The 21,004-nt window shown below is 38.9% G+C and overlaps 1 protein-coding gene and 2 long non-coding RNA genes across 4 annotated transcripts in view; 1 reads left to right on the top strand and 2 right to left on the bottom strand.

The window, feature by feature from the left end:
• LOC149917848 (uncharacterized) overlaps positions 1-21,004 on the top strand; it is a 35,863-nt gene that overhangs the window by 2,729 nt on the left and 12,130 nt on the right. The window lies entirely within an intron of this gene.
• COCH (cochlin) lies at positions 514-20,918 on the bottom strand. Of its 2 annotated transcripts, none has more exons than XM_090141283.1 (11): positions 20,727-20,918; positions 20,610-20,654; positions 15,192-15,348; positions 9,862-9,995; positions 9,473-9,535; positions 8,565-8,609; positions 8,329-8,476; positions 7,710-7,813; positions 6,849-7,075; positions 4,987-5,503; positions 514-4,209 (listed from the first exon to the last, which is right to left on the bottom strand). In XM_090141283.1, exons 1-11 carry the CDS (start codon positions 20,881-20,883, stop codon positions 4,034-4,036), a joined length of 1,773 nt encoding a protein of 590 aa, XP_089997409.1. In that variant the 5' UTR covers positions 20,884-20,918; the 3' UTR covers positions 514-4,033. The 2 variants fall into 2 exon arrangements, with proteins under 2 accessions (XP_089997409.1, XP_031449619.1); XM_031593759.2 differs by having other exon boundaries at positions 515-4,209; positions 9,473-9,538; positions 20,727-20,917.
• LOC116229339 (uncharacterized) lies at positions 17,058-20,596 on the bottom strand. Its single transcript, XR_004166995.2, has 3 exons — positions 20,024-20,596; positions 19,760-19,852; positions 17,058-18,742 (listed from the first exon to the last, which is right to left on the bottom strand). It is a non-coding gene; the product is annotated as an uncharacterized LOC116229339 (long non-coding RNA).

Genomic DNA, 21,004 nt, shown 5'->3' with positions numbered 1-21,004 from the left:
TAAGTTGAAAATCAAAGCAAAGAAAGAAGCCCTCACCTCTTCCCTCTCCCCCAGTTACTTCAGAAGATACAGAGAAGTGTAGTCACTGAGTTTTGATGTAAATGGTTTTTATCTGGTTGCTGTGTTGCTCTTTCTTGGCACTGAATTTGAGAGCCAGAGTAAATTCCTTCAAAGTGATTGTTTTTTCTTAAGAATGTTAAAACAATCTCACTTTTGTTTCTTGTTTTGTTTTCTTGTCTTTTTTTTCTCTTGTTTAAGTATTAATAGATCCACCAAAAGTAATAAAGGTCAGCTTCTGAGGATGACCTCATGAGGATGCAGTATGAAAGGTGACAGAAGTGCCTGATAGCATGAAGACTTCTGCAGCATGCTGACTTTCAGTTACTTCCTTTTTTTCCTATATACAACCTCTGTCAGATGAGAGTACTGGCTGGAAAGCATCGCACTGTCAAAAGATGCATCTACAAGAGGCAGTTCATAGTCAGGCAGGATCTAAATGCTTAGAAGGTGTGTGAGGTATAAAATCTGCGGTGTCCTGGTCTAGGAGTGGAATCAGAGATCCTGAGCCAAGGGCTGGGCTGGCAGCTTGGGATAAAAGTGGTTAATGATCTGCACGTTGAGCGGGGAGCTGCTTTGTATGGATACAGTCCATATGCTTCCCTGCTGAAATAGCATGCAGGGAACAATGAGTGGGGGAATGTCTAACATGTCCTCCATGTATGTAACCCCTGGTTTGGGATCTCAGCCTGGGGTTAGAGCTTTCAGCATTTCCTTGAAGGACAGAAGGTTCTGTTGACAGCAGGGGAAGTTCTGTTCTTCTTTCAGATATTTTTACTATGAGTAAAAAACAAGCATACAAAAAAAAAACACCCAGAAAATATAAGGAACAGATTAAGGTACTTCCTAGTCTTCTGGTAGTGAAAGATTCCTGTGCTCCTGAGTGTGAGAGCTACAGCCCTTACTAGAAGTTTTTGTGATATTAAAAGCAGTTTCAGTTTCTTGAGGACAGCAAGTGGATGTTTTTTACATTTAGGTTGCTCTGGGCGCTCTGCTGGGAAGGATGATTTTGGATGTATTAACTACTGTGTAATATAAAATTCAGATGCAGTAGGTACCTAAGCCAATAGGCTTATAGTCCTCTACTCTTTTCTGAGCAACAGAATCTTAATTTTTGATGGGCAGCTGTCAAATACAATGCTTTCAGCAGTGGGGTTGCCAGTCTGAGGCCATTCACAGTAATGAGCATTCCCAGTACTCGTTGGGGAAAAAGGGCAGATAAGTTTTCATCCTATGGTCTCATACCCTACCATGTCTAGTACCTGATCTGTAGGTTGGTAGCCCTGCCTGTGGTAGGGGGGCTTGGAAATTGATGATCCTTGGGGGTCCCTTCCAACACAAGCTGTTCTATGATTCTGTAATTATTTTCAGCAGAGAACAGAGTTGTTCTCTAGCAGGCCACATTCCTGAATGACAGTCCTAATACCTGCAGGAGTGTTCCCAAATAGAGTTTGTAAGAGTGATGGTGGCTGCAATTCTGTTTTACTGCTTGGTCCAGCAGCATGAGGCTGAACTCTCATGCTGTGGCTTTACTTTCCCTCTCACCCAAAAGAAAGCTCAAATCCATGTCTGTTACTCTGTACCATGCTGTTACTCCTCCAAAACGACCTACTCACAGCACAGTTCACATCCTTTCCACCCTGTCTCTGTATCTCACTAGCTCTCAGTCCTTTTTGCTGTGTCTCGCAGGCCTTATTTCCAGATCAAAGTTGTTCTTACAAATACTTGCTTCTGTATAAACTTACATATTTAAAGAAGTATTCTCTGTACCTGCTATTTCTTACCTTAGTGTAATTGGGCTCTGTGAGAGTACAAATAGCGTCATCACCACTCTGGTAAAATGGAAATATATGGGCAGTTTAGTGCTGCGATTTCTGGAAATCCAGACCTTCTTTTTCCTCTATGAAGGAATGACATCAGTAAAGCTGCCATCTTTGCAACAGTAGAAGTAAATTGGGAGGAAAAATGTGATTGTGCTGGCCAGTTTGCATGATTTATATTCAGATCATTCAACTAGCACCATATTTAATATAAACAACTACTAAAAATCTGGTACTGACTGATCCAAATTTAAAAAACAGCAACAATAAAACCCCAAAATAATCCATGTAAGAAATATCCTTGGTGTCTGAGGATGATTTAGGATTTTTTTTTTCCTTTTTCACCCCCAGGGGGGATTTAAAATAATTTAGACAGGAAATGTGACATACAACTTATTCAAGCTGTACTACATGAGGTTCATCGTAAAAAGACTTTTATATTACAGGATACTGAAATATCTGTAGTCCCAGTTCTTTGCATTACATATATTTCTATAAAAATTTAAGCTAAATGACTTAAACTTTTTCACAAAGTTGATATAAATTTATACAGCAGTAGCTGAATACTCTCTTCTATAAACACATAACAACATTAAGGATAACAATTAATAGAAAAATACATGGCATCCTTGGCATTCACGTTTAGTGTAATATATAGCCAGTCATAAGTTATATAAAAATACACAACAAAAGCCTGATGAATATAATCCCTTCAGTGCCACTCCATACCTAAAAATTTAACAATCAATAGCCCCCAAAAAAAGAAGAAGAAAGAAGGAAAAAAAAAAAAAAAAAAAGGAAATTCTGCATTGATGGGAAAAGTGCTGGTTTGTTTTCTTTGTTGTATTTTACTTGCAAAAACCTTTATTTTCTAAAGAATGCTTGAAGTCTGTTATTCACTCCTGGCATCTGGAAGAACTCAGGAAGCCATTTCATAATTTTAACCATATGAATATAGGTATAAAAATGTAAATATATTTCTAAATTCATAATAAAATAAAGGCCATTTTTCAGGAAGACTGTTCTTTCATCTTTAGAGAAACACATCTCCAAAAACATTTTTACTAGCATTAGGAACTTGTTATTCTGTGAGCTACCCCATCCCACTTGCATCTACTCTCTTCTTTTCTAACCATGTAATCCTATATAAACCAGTTATGTTTCAAGGATTGAAAACACTCAGCTTGAAATCCAAAAGTATCTCATTCCCCAGTGTATGTTCTAATTCAATCCCTTTGCCCAAGGTTCCCATCTGAAACTTTGTAGCCAATAATAATTTCTTGAAATCAAGAGAGTATAACATATTAGGGAAAATCCAGGTAAGCAGATATATGAGGAATATCCCAGTTGACTTCAGTGGTGTAGGAAATGGTAATATTTAGGAGTCAAGACCTACAAAGAGAACTGCTGTGCTGTAAATGCGGCTCAATGCTTCTGTGCCAGAAGATGTCATAGAACCATGCTGTTCTATGGTGTAAATAAATGCCTTTTGGTGTAAATTTTGCCAACCAGCTGGCAATATCGTTCTCCATACCAAGATGGCTGATTGGCATGGTGGGGATGGGTTAGGGTTGGACTTGGTGATCTCAGAGGCCATTTCCGACCTTAATGACTCTGTAAATCATTATGATTATATCTTACGTAGAGAAACATCTGCCACATATCTTTTTAAGCTGCCTGGCACTCATGGGTATTGCACAACTGAAGCACTGAAAATACTTAGCACTACAAAAAGAACTCCTTGAAAAGATACAGAATCATAAGTTATGGAAGGTTCACAGAAGATATTATTGTGTATTTAAAATTATATTATTTTTAACTTGCAAGAAGGCACCTAGGAAGTGACAGCAAAAATATCAGAACTCTATAATTTCTGCTGCTGATAACTGATAGCCGTAAGTGCACAATATGCATAGCTTCAAAACTCAGGCTACTATAAATGTACTGGAAGTAATAATAGCTGTTGGCCAAATTCAGCTTTCCCATATCGAGTACAACTTCTAACAAGCTCACAAGACTCTCAACTGACTACAGAAAGTAGCCCTTCTCCAACCCTTACATGATGATAGTATATGTAATAAAATCTGTGTATTTAAGAGGGACCATTCCAGTCTCACAATTTTTAGTTTCAGAAACTATCCAACAGCGGATTTGTGTTATTGCTTAGAGTCCAAAAAATCTTTACAGATGCCTCGAATAACATCAGGGACCATCTGCTCCAATCCAGTGAACTCCCTAGTGAAGAAAGTGTGAGATTCCCTTGGTTCAGAAGCCATGTCTTTCAGATCATCCAGAGGAGCCCAGGCAACACCGACAGAGAAGACCGTTATTCCTAAAATGTAAGAGTATAGCAAAGAGAGAAAATACATAAAATCATTTTGTCTTTGCTGCAAGAAAAATGAGAAATTTCTACATACATTAAATAATCTAGAGCAGAAAATAGTGCTTCAGTATCTGTAGTCTGTCAAAGATTATTAGATTTTTGCCACTAAATATCAGAAATTAAGTACTTGTCTAAGAACCCTGATAGAAATACTAGTATATCTTACTAGTAAGCATCATAGATGTTTTTCAGTGATCCATACAAACATAGCAGTGACACAGCAATTCTTGTGTTTCAAAACTTACTATTTAGAATAATTTTGAAAATACGTTTGGATCCTTCACGTACGTAATGCTTAGTGTTTTCAAGCATCAGAAGCCCAAGAGGCTTTTTGGTCAAAATTACTTTTTTTTTTTTTTTCCCATATATGATGGAGAACAAAAATAATGCTATATTAGATGCTATCACTGGTTGGAGCTCTACTACATGGCTCTTTATTTTTCATCTACTAATTTCTCTCTTATTTAGAAAGAAAATACTGCTTTTTTTTTTTTTTTTAATTTTAAACGAAGTTGCCATGAGTGAGTCTACTTACACCTGGCTTGATAATCCCACTTATCATCCTAATGGAAAACAGTTCCTCAGAGCTCCTGTTCTGCTACACTTAAGACGAAGTATGATACTTTATTTGCTCTCTCAAGCATCATTTAAAATTTAAAATCTTGACATGGACAATACAGCAGAAATGGGATGAATCAACTCCCACTGCCTATGAAGGTCATTTACCTGCTTTTTGTGCAGCAACAGCAGGTCCTCTAACATCATCGTAAGATTGACCGTCAGTCAGAATTACGAGGAAATTTTTGTTTGCTCCATCCTTCACTGGCCCAAATACATTTCTGGTTGTGAAAGAAATGGCATCACCAGTAGCAGTGCCACCGCTCATGTAACGGATGTTCCGGATAGCAGAGAGGACCTTTTCCTTTGTGGTGTAGTCTGTGAAGCTGAACTCAGTACGCTGATCATATGTGAACTGCACAGTTGCAATCTTGGAACCAATGTCAGAGATCTCAAAAGCCTTTGCAACGTTGCTGATGAATTCAAGCATGAGTCGGAAGTTGCTCTCTCCAACACTGCTAGAACCGTCTATCAAGAAGCCTATGTTGACAGAGTTATAGCATGTCTTGCTACACAACATTTGCTCATGTGAACACAGTTTTTGGACAAGAGGTTTTACATATTTGGTGGTGCCAAACCAGCTGGGCATTTGGTAAGAGAAGAAGCCATTGTTGCGACAGACAGCCTATTTGAAAACAAGAAGTCAAAAGGCAAATACCAAAATAGGTTCCATAGACAGTAAACAGACAATCAAGCTTGCCCCCAGCTCCCGTCGGAAATTTCAGAAAATTTCATTTTATTACTGAGAACTTTAAAAACTTGAAATTTTAATTATGTTCTTGGGAAGTGAACTAAGCTCTGGCTGCTAACTATCCAAAGGAGTGAAAGTTTTGCCTTTTTCCTTACCCACTGAAAATTAGGTTTCTGTATTTTCCATTTTAACATCATAATCTTAAACAAACAAACAAAAACAAACAAACACCTCTATAACACATCATAAGTACAGACACATTTGAGTAGAAATATATGAAATACGTGCCCAGGTTATTTTGAAGTAAAATTTGTTTTTCCTGTGGTTTCTATAGTATACATGTCAAGTGCAAGGCAGTTGAGAAGGGGATTACATTTAAAATCAGCTCTCCAAATGTAATAATAATATTATGTTATAATAAGTAATCTTGCTCAAATCAAAATGCAGAAGGCAAGGGGACAAGCCTCTGTCACACAAGGTCATTCTGTTCTGTGTTTGTAAGTCCACACAAGTTGGACCTGTCTGGGATCAGAAGCAAACTGTCTTGTGCATGGAAGCTGCAGAACCAGAGTGCTTTGTTTGTTCATGTTACGTTATGAACTTTCTGCTGAAATAAAATATTTAAGACCTCCCTATGAAACATGAAGTAGTGAATTAGTGCTTAGAAAGCTCTTGTGAGAACTGAGTTTGAGTTCTGTTGTTGACTCCCACAGAGCAAGATTGAAAACTGTTCATCCAAGATGAATGTCTTGCATACAAACTTAGTAGGATGCATTTGTCCATCTTTTCTACCCTTGTTGTAGCCAAAGTAACAGAACAATTCCTCAGATCCCATACTGAAAGATAGGTCTCCCTGTCATTTCAAGATAGGAGATATATATCTGTACTCTTTGCTTCAACAAGTTTAGTTATGGTTGAGATAGGAGAATCCCTTGCTGTGAAAATCTTCGTGCAGTGCAAAGTCCAAGAGCTACAGCTTTGCCAAGACTCTGAACTGGGAGGATGGCAACAGCATTTTGGTACCTTTGTGCAGCCCCTTTAGCAAGATAATAACCCAGCAGTTGCATGTGATTTAGTAAGAAGAAACTAATAGGCTTATTCAAATCTCTACTACCGATGACTTCAGGCTTCCTAGTGATTTCTTAGGATTTTTTCCTCTTGTATTATTTGGAAGAATATCTTTTATTAAGGTGTAAGACTTAGCTCATTAGAACTCCAACATGAAGTACACTATCTAGTCATACCCGTGAATGAAAAATGAATAATTATATTCTCTTACTTTGTCAATAAAACCGATGTCTTGTACCATTCCCAGTTCCTCTGTTGTGGGTTTTGCTACAGACACAATGAACACATTGACTCCAAATTCTCTGGCCACTATACCAGCTTCTTCTAAATCATCTGAGGGCCAGCCATCTAGAAACACTACAATGATTTTGGGTATTCCTTTGCGTGCTCCATTTTCCATAGAGAAGAATTTCTGAGCTGCGTGTTTCAGAGCTTTCCCTAGTTTTGAACAGAAAAAGAATGTGAAGAAATAATACAGTAACATTTTGGTACCAGTTTTGTAGATAAAACTATGCTTTTATGATTTTAAATTATGACTACAGGTGTAACTCAGCAAACCAAGGAAACAGCATCTCAGAGTATTTGAGTAATTACGAAGCTTGAGTAATCTATTGCCTATTTAAAATAAAAAGTTAAAGCAAATTTCCTCCCTACAGATCCTGTTTTATGCTAAGCAGATATATTAGCTAAATGAATTGGAAGGAACAAAGTTGAGAAGCTACTTAAATTTAGCTTGTGAAATACAACATATCTGGAAAGCTTAGCTTCCTTGTTTGGCAAATATCCCTTCACAGCCACTTACTGCTTAATTACCCACTGCCATTCAATAGGAAAGAAATGTGAAGCCTTTTAGACAAGAATTTGTCTCACAACACCATTCTGTTAGAAGTGAGGAGCCGATTACTGTTTAAACACATATTTGCACTAATAAAACATACAGTAAGCAATCTGAATGTCTGAAAATGGAATTGAAAATGGAGCACTTAAAATACTTTCTTAAATATGTATAGATAGAAATATGTTTCACTTATGTACAGTAATAACATCAGTTTTCACTGAGGTACAAACTCACCTGTGTTGGAATTGCCTCCTCTGAACCCTAATTCCTTTATGGCAAACAAAACCTCTTTTGCAGCGGTGAAGTTTTTCAGATAGAATTCAATTTTTGGATGCTCACTGCAGAAAAATAACACATTAATGAACAATGTAGTTAACTTTTCATACCTCTGTGGTATTAGCAAGCTAAATTTGAGTTTGAATAATTTTGTTCTTGTTCATGTATAGTAATTAAAAATGTAGAGAATAATCCTTACATAGTAATGTACTGAATCTGTAGCCAGAGAAATTATTTATCAGAGGGGACAAATGAAGAACACACATTCCTTAAGCTTATTGAGTGGTAGAAAATACTAGGTTTAAAATGTATACAGAAAAAAGCTTGATCATGCCAGTGTTAAACTAAATGCATTTGCGTATTTGAAACTGACACAACAAGAGGCAGAAGATGATCAGGTTTGTTATGTCTTCATATGGACATCTCTCAGTGTAGCACAACAAACAATGCTCCAAGCTGAGTTTATCTTCTCTTACTTTCTTTTGCCATTATTGAACAAATACTGTTCTGCAAAACATACATTACTTGGCTTCTCTGAATTGTCTTTTGGTTATATTTTGTATAGGTCTGCTATTACCTGGCTTGTACAACTCCAACATGAGGCCCTTCCGTTCCAATTCCCAACATTACCGCTACTTTTCCAACAAAGTTTTTCTGCAGATTAAATCTACGTTGGCCGATGTTGTAACTTCCATCAATGAGAAATGCAATGTCAGCTTTACAGTCTGTGAGCATTCAAAATAATTAGACTTACTTAGCACCAAATAAATGTTAGGATAGTGTTTTTCAAAAGTTAAACATGTGAATTCCTACCTTTGTTCCCAGCCTTTTTCTCAAGGGGCTTCTTAGGTCTTTTGCCTTTAATAAAAGATACAGCATGGATCATTTAAGAACAACAAGACATATGGAAGAAGCTTAGTCACTAAGAATTGCATTGCAGTCTGTCCTCAGTGAAAATTGACATGGGACTGCATCATTCTTCAGTTAGTTCAATAGTTACAGTTGCAGTGCTATTTCTTTGCTCCTTGGAGAATATTATTTTTCAAATGAAACAATGTAACTTTCCTTTCTACACCTGCCTAGCTGATTACTGAAATGTATACAGAAAGTCTTACACAGAAACCACTCAACATCCCAAGCCCTACTATTTCTCAGTTAGCTATCTGCTGTACAGGGACAGTTTCTGTGCTTTGGAAGCAAGCCAGGACTTAAACTGTAAAGCAGATGTGCTATTCACAAAGGAGATCCAAGTCCAATATGTATATGCCACTAGCCTTCATAAAAACTGATCTAGCCTTTTACTGGTGGTATTTTCTTTGAGAAATTCACATGCCATCTAAATTTCTGCTTCATAAATCCTGACAGCACTTAGTTGTTAAATATTTCTGTAAAAAGGAATGCATAATACATCTTCTCTGTCATTTAATAGGAATGAATATCCCATGAGCTCATAGACTCTTTCCTTCCTTTATGTCACCTATATCACTTTTCCAAATTCACTCAAGCGTTTCTTCATTTACACGAATGCTACTGAAATCAGAATCAGTTTGATTATAAGCAATTCTTCCTTTTCCTGATGAAATATACACAGAAATGAATTTCACATATGCTTTCTTCTTTATAAACACATCCTATGAAACTTAGCGTGTTAGTCAGGGACTCCAGCCCTATCGCACATCTTAACACAGGAGACCTCCGCTGTTGGAGAGATCTGCTGGTACCTGTAGCAGGCCGTGCTGTTGACACTGATCGTCCCACTGCTTCAAGCACCAGGTTGTTGGTACCTGCTAAAATATTAGAAGAACAGATTAACGTTATTTCAAGGTATTTAGATGAAATTGTGCGATTTAAGAATACTGAATTTCCAACAGTTTCCTAGAAGTAGTCTAGAGACTTACTGTATAATCTAGAAAGACTAATCTAGCTGGAACAGATTTATTTCAAGCAAATAGTAAAAAAATGAAGATGAAATTAGATAGAAGTGAAAATTTTTGCTACATTTCGTATACCAATCACATTATTTGTATATATAAGCACACTGAAAAAGTTTCCTAGACTTCTGTTAATATCCGGAATACAGTTTGCAAAGTAGTAAATGTGATCCACCTACGAGTCACTGAGAAAGATGAAGCCCATCTAGAGAGCACCTGAGACTGGATCCCATTGGCATTTACAGCTGGGTAGTTTTCCTGTCCTGGGAGAGTCTGTACTCTTACAGCTCCTCCTGCATTGGTGATCACTCCTCTGAGAGAGGAAAAAAAAATTAGTACAATCAGATATTTTAATTGCAAGAAAATACAGCTAAATCATTAGACACTATATACTGAACAGTAGCCTCCTGAAAAAGATACCATTTAGGCAAGTGGTTGTGTTCATGCTAAAAGGGACTGAAAAGATTGTTAAGGCAAGCTATTTTGCAGGACATCACACAGGCTTAGAAAAAAATACCAAGAAGTTCTAAAATTCCAGCTGTTCTCACTGCAGCAGAACACACTAATTCCTAATGAAAGAGCTACACAAAAAATATGTTTACATTCTTTATGGCTCATAAATATTTGTATCCAAAACAAAATGAGGCGTGCTTACTGCAAAATGATTTAAAAAAAAAAACAAAAAAAAAAAACTGGAGGAAAACACTGCTTGCAGCAGTAATTGTTATGGTAGATACTGTATTATGCATCCACACAGACTGCAGTCAGAAATTGTAGACGTTATTGATGGCAACCATCAGATTACTGATCTTCTTCATTTTCACCTATAGTAAAAATTAAGGTATGATATTTGAACTTAATACAATAAATAGAATGCATACTCAATCTGTGTAATATTCCTGATTACTTTCTCTCTACACTTGGAAATTGCATATTGACAGTAAAAGCTATACAGCTGAGTAATTTTCACTGATAGAAACGTAAAGTAGAAACTTCAAAATTTGGAATACTTTTAGATATGATTTCCTGTTTCCTATCTTCGTCAGTTTAAGCATACCACAGCACATCTTAAATACACAATTATGATGGGTTAATTTAAAAAAGCCTTACTAATTAAAAATATCTTACAAAATCACTTTTGGTATTATAAGACTATTATACCCCCTCTGCCACCCTAGAACAGTCAGTACAGAAACGTAGAAGTGAAAAGAAAACATTGAGGAAGTTCTTTAAAGCTGAGTAGAGATTTGAGCCCAAAACCTCCTTAGAGAAGGCCACTGTCATTCTTCTTTCATTGAGCTTCATTTCATGGCTTAATGAATACGTTCTGAGATTGCCTGCCAGATCTGCTGGTTATGCAAGACTAGTTTGAAAATCTTGCTGATACTTACGTGCTGAGACTGTCAGCACTGTTGAGACTTATAGGATATATGAACATCCAAGAGAACAATAGATTTATGTGCTTAAGAAATTTCAGGGTTAAAAGCCCAAAGAGAACTTCATTTGTTATTGCAGGCAGAGAGGTTGCATTGTTGGGACAGTCAGAGGCTTTGGAACTTTTTTTTCAGATTTCTTTTTATATGCTACTGAGAGAATGGATTCTATTTTTCAGGGCCAAAATTCAATGTGGATCTTGTCTAAATAGAAGGAAAAAGTTAACGATCTGTAGCATTTGGGCAGGTACAGTACTGTGGAATACAAACAACTGTTTCAAGACTACTGAAATGGTGCAGTGTGCGCCTTTGTGTTTACTTTTCTTATCTGTTTGGTTCCCTGCTTGAAGAGAGGTCCCAACCTGATCTGATTTAAAACACTGTGAAATAATGAAGACTGGAGTTTAGAAAATCTTGTATGTATTTGTGGTAATATGAGCTCTGGGTGTCAGTATCAGAGTTTCCACATAAATCTCCCTGTGGCCTACTTAAAATACATTCAGACATGATTTGCATTTCTGTATGGAATTGTGGTTACATATATTTTTATTCTTGTACAGTGAAAGAATTATGATGGCAGTTTCAGATACCTTTTTATCTTTTATATGTACATCATAGAGACAGAGGGGCTTTATTAAAGTTATTCTGAATGCTTGAGTTTAAAGTCAAGTTTAAAAATTGGCAAATGCAAACAGCACTTCACATTTCTCCTTACTGTCTAATAGTGATGAGAGAGATTTGAGCATTAACGAGATGTTCTACTCTAAGGAAAGGCACAGAGCACAAGGTAGCAGTGCAAAAATTGGTGCAAATGCTACAAGAGTTATTCAAGGCCAGGCTGGATATGGCTCTGGGCAGCCTGGTCTAGTGGTTGGCAACCCTGCACATAGCAGGTGGTCCTTTTCAGCCCAGACCATTCTATGAGTCTCTGAAGTGGACTGTTAGAAGTGGTACATACTGAGCAGATTCAGTCTTGCAGACCAGAAGCTAAGTGTTTGCTCAGAATGTCACACAGTATGGTTTTGTGCTAATAATCACATTAATCATAAATGTCTATGGGTCTACAACCTGCCTGCCTTTTTTTTTTTTTTTTTTTTTTTTTTTTTTTTTTACACCTCAAGGGAGGGTAGAAAGAGCTGCTGCACAAAGAATGTAATTTTGATCTGAAGTTGCCATTACCATTGCTGTGATAAGCAGCTGGCATTTCCTGGGGGGTCCTTGGATGCAGGCAAAAAAAAAAAAAAAAAAACAGACAAGACAGCCAAATCATCTTTCCTCCCTTTTACCAGCAGAAACTCAAGCTCTTTCCACATTGTTCATCTTTCCCCATTCTCTTCTCCAAGCTGCGGCCACCTACTGCTGCCGGACTACAATCAATTCAGCAACAGGGAGCTGTTTTGGGTTTCATGCCAGCATTCTCTGGCCCTCTAGGTTCTGCTTACTCTGTCTGCTCTGCACATATATTGCTTTTGGCAAGAAAGAAGGCTCAGCAGTAGAAGCAGCTTATACAGCAAAGTTTTCCAGGGGATCCACTGGCGCTTAGAAGCCAGACAACCCTTCTATCAGTAGCCTTGTAGCAAATGCTACAGCTGCTCAGGGTCCATCAGTGCTTGTAGTTGATTTACAGCCACATTTCTAATATCACAATTTGGTTTTGTTCACTTAAATTGAGGGAAATTGATGTTTATTTAGAGATGCTCCCAGCCTGTGGCTAGTTATAAAAAATGTGCATGCCTTTTTAGCATCTGAAGACTGCATTAAGTTAGGTCTCCATTTAGCAGAATTGGCAGTAGAACAGAACTGCACAAACTGAGAACTGAGTCCTTAATTTGACCTTCTGATTATTAATCCAATTAATCACTCAGTTCTTTATGCTTGTATAATGTCAGCTTAGTAGGAGGTTCTCCATTCTTCCCCCTGACAAATAAAACAAGTTCTTCTGCCCAGAAAAAGAACAGTATTAAATAAATATTCTGTTTCCCGAGAATAATTACGTGTAAAATAAGGAGAGAAAAAAAAAAAAAAAGATAAAAAGCCAAATGTAACAAACTAAAGCTAGCAGAAAGCTCATTCATATCTAGCATTCAGAATTCTTCACAGCTACATTCTGACAAATTCTTTAAAAGGCACAATGTAGTATTTGTCTTGCAGTAATGGTCACGTCACAGTAGAACTACTCATAGGAATAAGCATTATTTGGTGCATCTAAAAGTTTAGGAATTGAGCGTCAGTTAGAACCCAGCACATGCAAACCAGCATGTGTGTTTGGGAAGAGGAACCAACACATTCTCAGTCATTCTTCAGTTTAAAAAAATTAAATAAGCACTTCTCCCCAAAATGATGCTTCTGGAAACAGAGGATAACTGTGCGATTGTGCTTTCTGCCAAAATCAGTAGCAGTCACGACACATACATAGTCTCAACATTACTTCAGGCACATACAGCCATGTTGCACTCACCATATAGCACAGTGTATGGCACACACAGCTTTAAACTAGGTGTGATTGTTTCAGTTATTTGGAAGAAATTTCTGAAATTCTCAAAACACACATATGATTTACAACAATAAAAGTAATTACCTATTAGCAACATATTCTTGAGTTACTTTGACACCAAGATGGAGTTTAGTCACTGCAAGACAGAACTGGAAGGAACAAGTCTTTGGTATGTTTGAACTGGCTTTTGTAGGCTGAAGTTAGCAGAGACCTGAACAACAGTTTCCTCTCCTCCATCCAGCAATTCATTTTGACTAGGACCAGCATTTATCACTTCTCATAGCTTGGGGAAATGCTCATAGATAGAAAATTCTGTGCTGAGTGTGAAAGGTTGACGGGACTAATGGCACCTAGCTTAAAGCAGGTCCTTCAGGAAAACAGCAGTTGTCCTAAACAAAAAGAATAGAGAATATTCTAAAGAATATTTCACCTACATTCCATTTTTTTTCCTCCGGAGTGCTAAACTACAATTAACTCAGAAGACTTGGACTTAGTTCATTTACACTGGCATGTAAAAACTCAGATTAGAAGATGATACATTTTAATCCCTTTGTTGCTGCTAGAACACTTGGGTGGTTAGAAACAGTTTTTTGTTTTGTTTTTAAAACAGCGCGTATTTCACAGAGAGTATAATATATGTTGATGTATGCTGTGGAAAATAAAATTGCATAATCCTTTGCTTCTGGGTTGGAGAAAGTTAACACACAGTTTATAAGATACAAACATCAATGGAGAGCTACGTGACGTACAGATGTCTGTGCTTTATTGCACATATGAAAAAAATCTGAACTTTTTCTTTCTTGTACCTCCTTTTGTAAAAATGTTGGTTTTCCTGGTGCTGATCTAAAAAAACATTATTAGAATCACTGATACTAACTCTTGCTTAAATTAATGAGAGATTCCACTAAGACACAGTAAATGAAAAATTGGAGTAAAGCAGATGCTGCAGCTGAGCCACAGCACTTGCTGTTTTCCTGCAGCTAGTGCAGCCAGCTTTGGGTTGCAGGGAAGGGAGGGAAACACCCCCAGATTTTGTGGATGAAGCTTCCTTAGCAGTCAAACCACAGCCACTGGAAGGAGAGGTTTAAGGCTGCTGTCTAGCAAACAGGAAAGGTTTCTCCAGTGAAGAAATGAAATGCTAAAAATAGTCCGTATGGATCACATTCACCCAAATCAAGCCTAGGTCTGTTTGCTTAAACAGATTTTAGCAGTTTCAGGAGAGGTGTCATAGAAACTAAAGCAAAAAAACTTAATTTGCTTTTATTCTCCTGTTAGTTAGTTATTTTTTTAGATTGTATCCATCTATGTCTGCTAGTAACACACGTTACCTTACAGGGAAAGCCTGACTGCTGCTTTTCAGCATCACTAGTTCTTGAAAACAACAAAGCACTTGCAACCACCTGGTTTTACCCCCGCAGATATGCTCTGTTCTCCTAATGACATTCCAATTATATTAGGAAGCTTTCTAAAGTCCATAAGAATCTTCATTATGATGGCATCAAAAGATTAGCATTTACAAACGTAACAAGATTGTATGTAAACTCACTTAATGCATGGATTAACAGTCAGTCATCTGACTTACCTGTGTATGGCAGCTCCACAGACACTGGAAAGAGAGGCATAAACTCCATCCCCAAAGACATAGAATTGCCATAGAGGACAGTTTGCTGGGCAAAGGACATCTTCTGTCTCCTTTCTAAGGTCAAGTCCTCTTGTAAAGCATGTGATAGCAGTGGAAGCTAAAGAAAAAGAAAAACTTGTGACCTGAAAAATCTTATTTTTTGTTGTTATTGTTCTTAAGCAAGCCTCTCATTGCCAAATATGAAGCACTGTTTGAATTTGATTAGGTACAGCCTCTCATCCTGTGCTTCTGTATGTCTGTAAAGGTCTCTTTGGCAGTTAGAAGTGTGCAGCAGTGACAACTATAATGCAGTTCTTAATTTATGAAAAAGAAGAGACAGAAAACTACAGAAAAGCTTTTTAAAAAAAAGGAAACACTAAACATTAAAATAATCCAGGAAACAGTACAGAGGAAAACAGCAGCAATTCACAACATGTGCCAGTTTACTGCAGAGACAAAGGCCAGGGAAAAAACCTAGAGGGCTGGTGGGCACAGGAGGGAGTGGCACTCTCCAGGATGGGAACCAAAGAACCCAGACATCCTCACGGTGCTCACCAACAATAGGCAACCTGTGAACTGCCTGGGAAGCTCTGTCCAGTGTCATTCATGGAGTAGGTTGACAGCAGCAATAAATGCTTCTGAAGCCAGTAGAAAAGCAAAAAGGGAGTACCAATCTTTCTGCTCCAGCAAGACTAGCTGCATCTCAGACATTCATATCGGCTCACTACAGTGAATATTAAATCATTACATTTGTGCAGATAATTCTAAAATTCAGCCAGTAAGACTAAAATTATTTATTTATTTTCAGCACATGAATTTTTCATATAATAATTCTGCCTTTTTTTTCCTTGAAAGTTGCTCCCCAGATTATCATCCTTTGGCTTTTACTGTGCTTACATGTTCATACACCTACACGTGCAGACAGGTGTACACCACTGTTAAGTTTTGCCTGTTGAATTGAAGCTTTTTCGTTTGAAAACTTAGAGGTCATGATCTCGTATGCTTAACGACCATTTTGTTGCTAAATGGTGCAGTCTGGTAGCATAGCAAGTTAGGGTTTTAGCTTAGATCAGCACCAATTCATCTCATAAGTTCAACTGATGACTGGATATTCTGAAATTCCCAAGAGCACATCTTGCCACCACTAAGAACTGGTAGGTGCAAAAACGTCTTCTGTAGCCTTTCGATGATATTGAGAGCTCACAGAGCCTAGCTAACAATTAGGTGCACACACCATGAGCGTGTGTTTCATGGATTAGCGTTCCATCTGATGCCTGCTTCCCTGCCCACCCTTTCCACTCTTAACCCAAAGTGTTTACTGACCCCAAAATAAGCTGCTGTTATTTGAAAGAGTGCTTTTGGAGCATGTGCTGTTCCTAATCAGCAGATGGAAAAGATCACACTGCTGTGATGCCTCCTGCTAATCTCACTGACTTTAAAGCTGACAATGAGAACATCTACAGCTGGAAGTGTACACAGTGAAGCATGTCTGTTCACTTCTGCTGCATAAATTTAACAAATGTGTTTACAGAACATATGTGTAGTTTTGCTTTTTAAGTATACCTACTCCTCATTAATACTATATGTAAATTACAGTAAGCTATCTAATCATATCTTCCTAAAAAATCTTAGCAGTATTTGTCAGCACTAAGATGTTACTTAAGTATGCTGAATGTCTATATAGTCCAGGTGAAGGGGGAAAAAAAAGCAGGAAATGCCTTTTCATTTCCTCCTTTCAAAATAATAGAAAATGTCTACATTAGTAAGAGCCACTAAAGTGCTTTAGTCTTATTATCAAGTTTTCTAAAAATAAAGAATTTTTTTTTTTTTTTTTTTTTTTTTTAGGACTTATACAGTCTTGCCTACCCATATCCTCTCCATGTTTAGTCTTACATCTTTGCCTTAAAAACAAAAGTCTGCAAAACAAGCAGAATGACCATGCTTATACCTAGAAGCTCATCGTTTCCAATGTTAGAAGCACTAAAGATATTTGGTATTAGGCTGAAAGAAGTCAATTTACTCTGCATTTGAGTCCCCTTATCATTTCATAATGAAATAATATCCATCAAGTGACAACTAGCAAGGCCATCAAACAGCAGCCAGAATCACTGCGATGGGCATTAAAGGTAATCCAGTCTTGCAGTACAACTTGTGCTGTGTACCCTGGAACATTTCTCCAGCCTCCAGAAGTGCTAAACACCACAGGAAGTTTATAATACCTGCCACTTCTAATGTACTTACCCTGACTGAGTTCCTTGGCAGGCTGCACGTATGAATACAATTGGATATGTCTAATTAATACATGCCTTATTGCTTGTAGATCTGTGTTTCTCTCACTAGCAGACACTCACTAAATACAGTCTTGTCAAACTAACATTTTACATTTTTGATAGCTCTGAAGATGGTGGTAATCATGGAGAAATCTGGCTGTTTTTCTAGCCATGAAAACACAGATGTACACTGAAGCCCAATATCTTTTCTATGTACTGGCTGCCTAAAGATCCTCATCTGTACCTTGTAAAAGGCACTCCAGGGGGAAGACACCAAATTGCTGCTGTGTGAAGAGCTGACATACTGCAGCTAGGACCTTTAACAGCTCATAGCTCAGTTGGATCAACAAAGAAAGTTTTGTAACACACACTTTGACTTTAAGTACTTGTTAATTAGACTGCTGTTAATTAAAAAGCAGTTTATTTTGTTTTGCTGCGTAGATACAGCTTCCTAAGCTATAATTTTGGAACTAACATTAGCAATGTCAAGAACACCATCAAGAACACTATCAAGATAGTAAGTAGTAGGTACCAAAGTTAAAATTAATGGTACCAGCTTTGCAGTGATTTTGTTTCTCCCTCTTATTTAATGAGTCCTGTAAAATCACAAGCAGTACAGTATGAACTTAGAGTATTACCTGAATACTGGATCATACAGAATAATTCTCTACCAGTGTACACGTTAATCATTCTTACCAAGTTTTGTGAGGCATTGCTACTCAAATTTAGAAAGTGGTTGTTTTTGTTAGCATATCCAAGGTAATTTATCTTTGCAGAACCAGTAACAGATAAAACCCAAGTGTCATAATCACTGTGATTTAAGAATGCAAGAGCAGCAGTGCTTGAAATATTTCTCTGGATACTTAGGTGACTCAATACTCTAATCAATTTCATGAATGCTTACAGTCTAAAGCCATGCATTTTTTAGAAGGAGGAAGGATAAGCTTGCAGTTAACAAGAAAGGACTCAGTCCAAGACCTCTACCCAGTCTGGACTTTGATGAAAAGCAGAGACCTCTGCACACATGAAAATAACATGTTGGTCTGTAAAAAGTGACCATAATCCTGCTCTGTCAAGACACACTTCTTAAACCTTATGGAAACACACTACATTAAGGTACTCTGGAAAATCTGTACACACACACTCAAAAAAAAAAAAAAAAAAAAAAAAAAAAGCAACAAAAACTGCATTTCTTCCTGTTTCAAGCAGGGGCAGGGATGAATGTCTTCCTTCACTGTAGACCTAAAAAAACAAACAAACAAAAAAAAAAAGTGAAGGCTCACTTCTGTGCTGACACACTGGTAACCATACTTTCAGTCTTTCCATCAGTTTGATATTTTTGTTGCCTCATCCCACATACTTTGATTTCCTCTGAATAGCACTGTCTTATGCCCACCTATAAGAAGTCCTCACTTCATTTTTGACAGGAATCACTAAGACTCTAGGAAAATGAAATCAGTGCTGAGATTTGAGCTCTAACCTTGAAATTTCCATGTTTTGGAAAATTAGACTTCATGCAAGAGAAAAAAAATAATCTGTGTAGGTTATTATAAGTGTCAGGGACTCCCAAGACCAAGATATCTTTACAGGCCATAAAATAGCAGGTTTTTTGTTTTTTGTTTTTTGGTTTTTTTAAGCATGTTTTATACAGGACTGAATTTCCTCTTCAGAACAGGAAGGTTTGGAGGTTTGTTTGATTTTTTTTTGTCTCAAGGCTTCAGACAGACCTGGACTTATGTCATGCATCGACTATTCCTACCAACCTTGTCCATAGCTGAAGAAAACCATGTTGGTAGAAATACACCTGCTTACATTTTGGAAAGCGTGTTCATAGGTTAGATACTGATTTGTGTAATGTTCAGTACGTATCTCGGTATGAAGAGCAATGCAATTTAAAAAAGCATCAGGGATGTTTTAGTTATTTCAGTCTGAAGTTTGCACTTCTCTGTTCCAATTAAGTTCACTTACTACCATATGTCAGTGTGCACCCACCCTTACAGTCATCTCCTGTATGACAGCCACAGTCATCGTACTTGGCTGTATTTGTTTGTATTTGTTAAAAGGGGACTAAGAAAAAAAGATCTCCCTGAGTACTATGAGCCTAAGTAAGGCAGATATTCAAGGAAGCTCGATGTTTCACATTACTTTAAATGTAAGAATTTTAACTTTTTTTTTTTTCCCATAGAAGTTTATGCATGCTTCTAGCTCAATCACATTTGCCAGCATCCCCTTAACATTACTTTAGTTGGTCCCAGATACCTTCTAATTAGAAGTTTCTTCTCCAACCATGGGAGAAAGCATTATAAAAAAACTTTTCATTTGTATCCCGTTGACATTTCACCTGTGATGCACCTGTAAAACAAGAAAAGGAACCGGGGTTGCTTGCTGTAGGTTTTCTGTCTCTGTTTTATTGTTTTATTCTTCAGTCACAGCAGTCCTGTGACGTACGGCTATTATCTCGATAATAACCGCTTCCTGCTGAAGGGACCCCGAGCGATCGCCCGGAGGCCGAAGGTCACTCACCGGCCGCGGGCAAGGCGATGACCGGGCGGCCGCTGCCGGGTCTCCTGCCCGCCCTCCTTCGGCGACGGGCTGCGCTAGAAGGGCCGACCGCGAGGCTCGCACCCGTCGGACACTTCTTGCGGCGTTTACTGCGGCTCCCTCGGTTTGACAGGCTTCGGGCACCCGTTCTCCAGAGGCTGGGATGCATCCCCTCAGGTTACGTAGCAGCTCCCGCACCGCTAGGCGCGCTCAGTTCGCTCTTTGCTTTCCAGGTCGCTTTGACGGCGGTGCGGGCGCACAGAAGTCGTATCGATTTCACAGGCAGAAACGCGCTGGTGACCCTCGCGCGGTCGGTGCTCGGGCACCCCAATGCACGCACACACACACACACACGGCACTCCCCCGGGCAGACACGTTTGTTACCGCTACATTCAGACCAGGAGGGAAAAAAGCGGAAACACTTCCAGACACCTCCCGTGCCCCTCTGCATTCGCATCCCCCTCCTCCAGCCTTCGCGCCTCTCATACCCCAAAGGACACGCCGGCTCTCAAAGCCAGCCCCGCAGACGCGTCCTGCCGCCGTGCGGGGCAGAGGACCGCACACTCACCTGAGCTGTCACTCCCACGCGCGGGGCCGCAGAGCAAGAAGACGCCTACGGAGAGATAGAGAGCGGGTCGGGCCGGGTCGCACCGGATCGGGTCGCCCCGTCAGGCGCGGTACGCACCGAGGAGAAGGGAGGCGAGCTGCATGGCGGTAGGGCACGCTCCCGGGCGCGAAGAGAGGCGCAGCGCGACCCAGCCGACGTCCTCACCGAGCGGCACCTCTGCAGCGCTATGTCGCAGCCGCCGCCGCGCACGCCTTAAACCTCTCCCGGGGCGCATGGGCACTGGGCAGGCGAGGGCGGCCGGGGTGGGAGCGAGGGAGGGAGCAGGCACCGGCGGGGCGGCCCCAGCGCTGGGCGCAGCCCGGCCCGGTCCGGCAGGTGCTGCCGTTCCGCCCCCG

The sequence above is a fragment of the Phasianus colchicus genome, chromosome 5, assembly GCF_987193195.1.
Source record: "Phasianus colchicus chromosome 5, bPhaCol1.hap1.1, whole genome shotgun sequence".
NCBI classification, from domain to species: Eukaryota; Metazoa; Chordata; class Aves; order Galliformes; family Phasianidae; genus Phasianus; species Phasianus colchicus.
The sequence above is the reverse complement of the archived record's forward strand: the minus strand, read 5'-3'. Positions and strand labels throughout refer to the sequence as shown.

Bases quoted from the DNA above. Each gene is read 5' to 3' on its own strand.
- COCH (XM_031593759.2), bottom strand. From the start codon at position 20,883: ATGCGCCCCGGGAGAGGTTTAAGGCGTGCGCGGCGGCGGCTGCGACAT. The intron at 9,539-9,861 runs GTAGGTGGATCA...CTAATATTTTAG, and splicing joins TTCATCTTTCTCAGTGACTC to CAGGTACCAACAACCTGGTG. The intron at 7,076-7,709 runs GTGAGTTTGTAC...GTTCAAAACTAG, and splicing joins AGGAGGCAATTCCAACACAG to GGAAAGCTCTGAAACACGCA.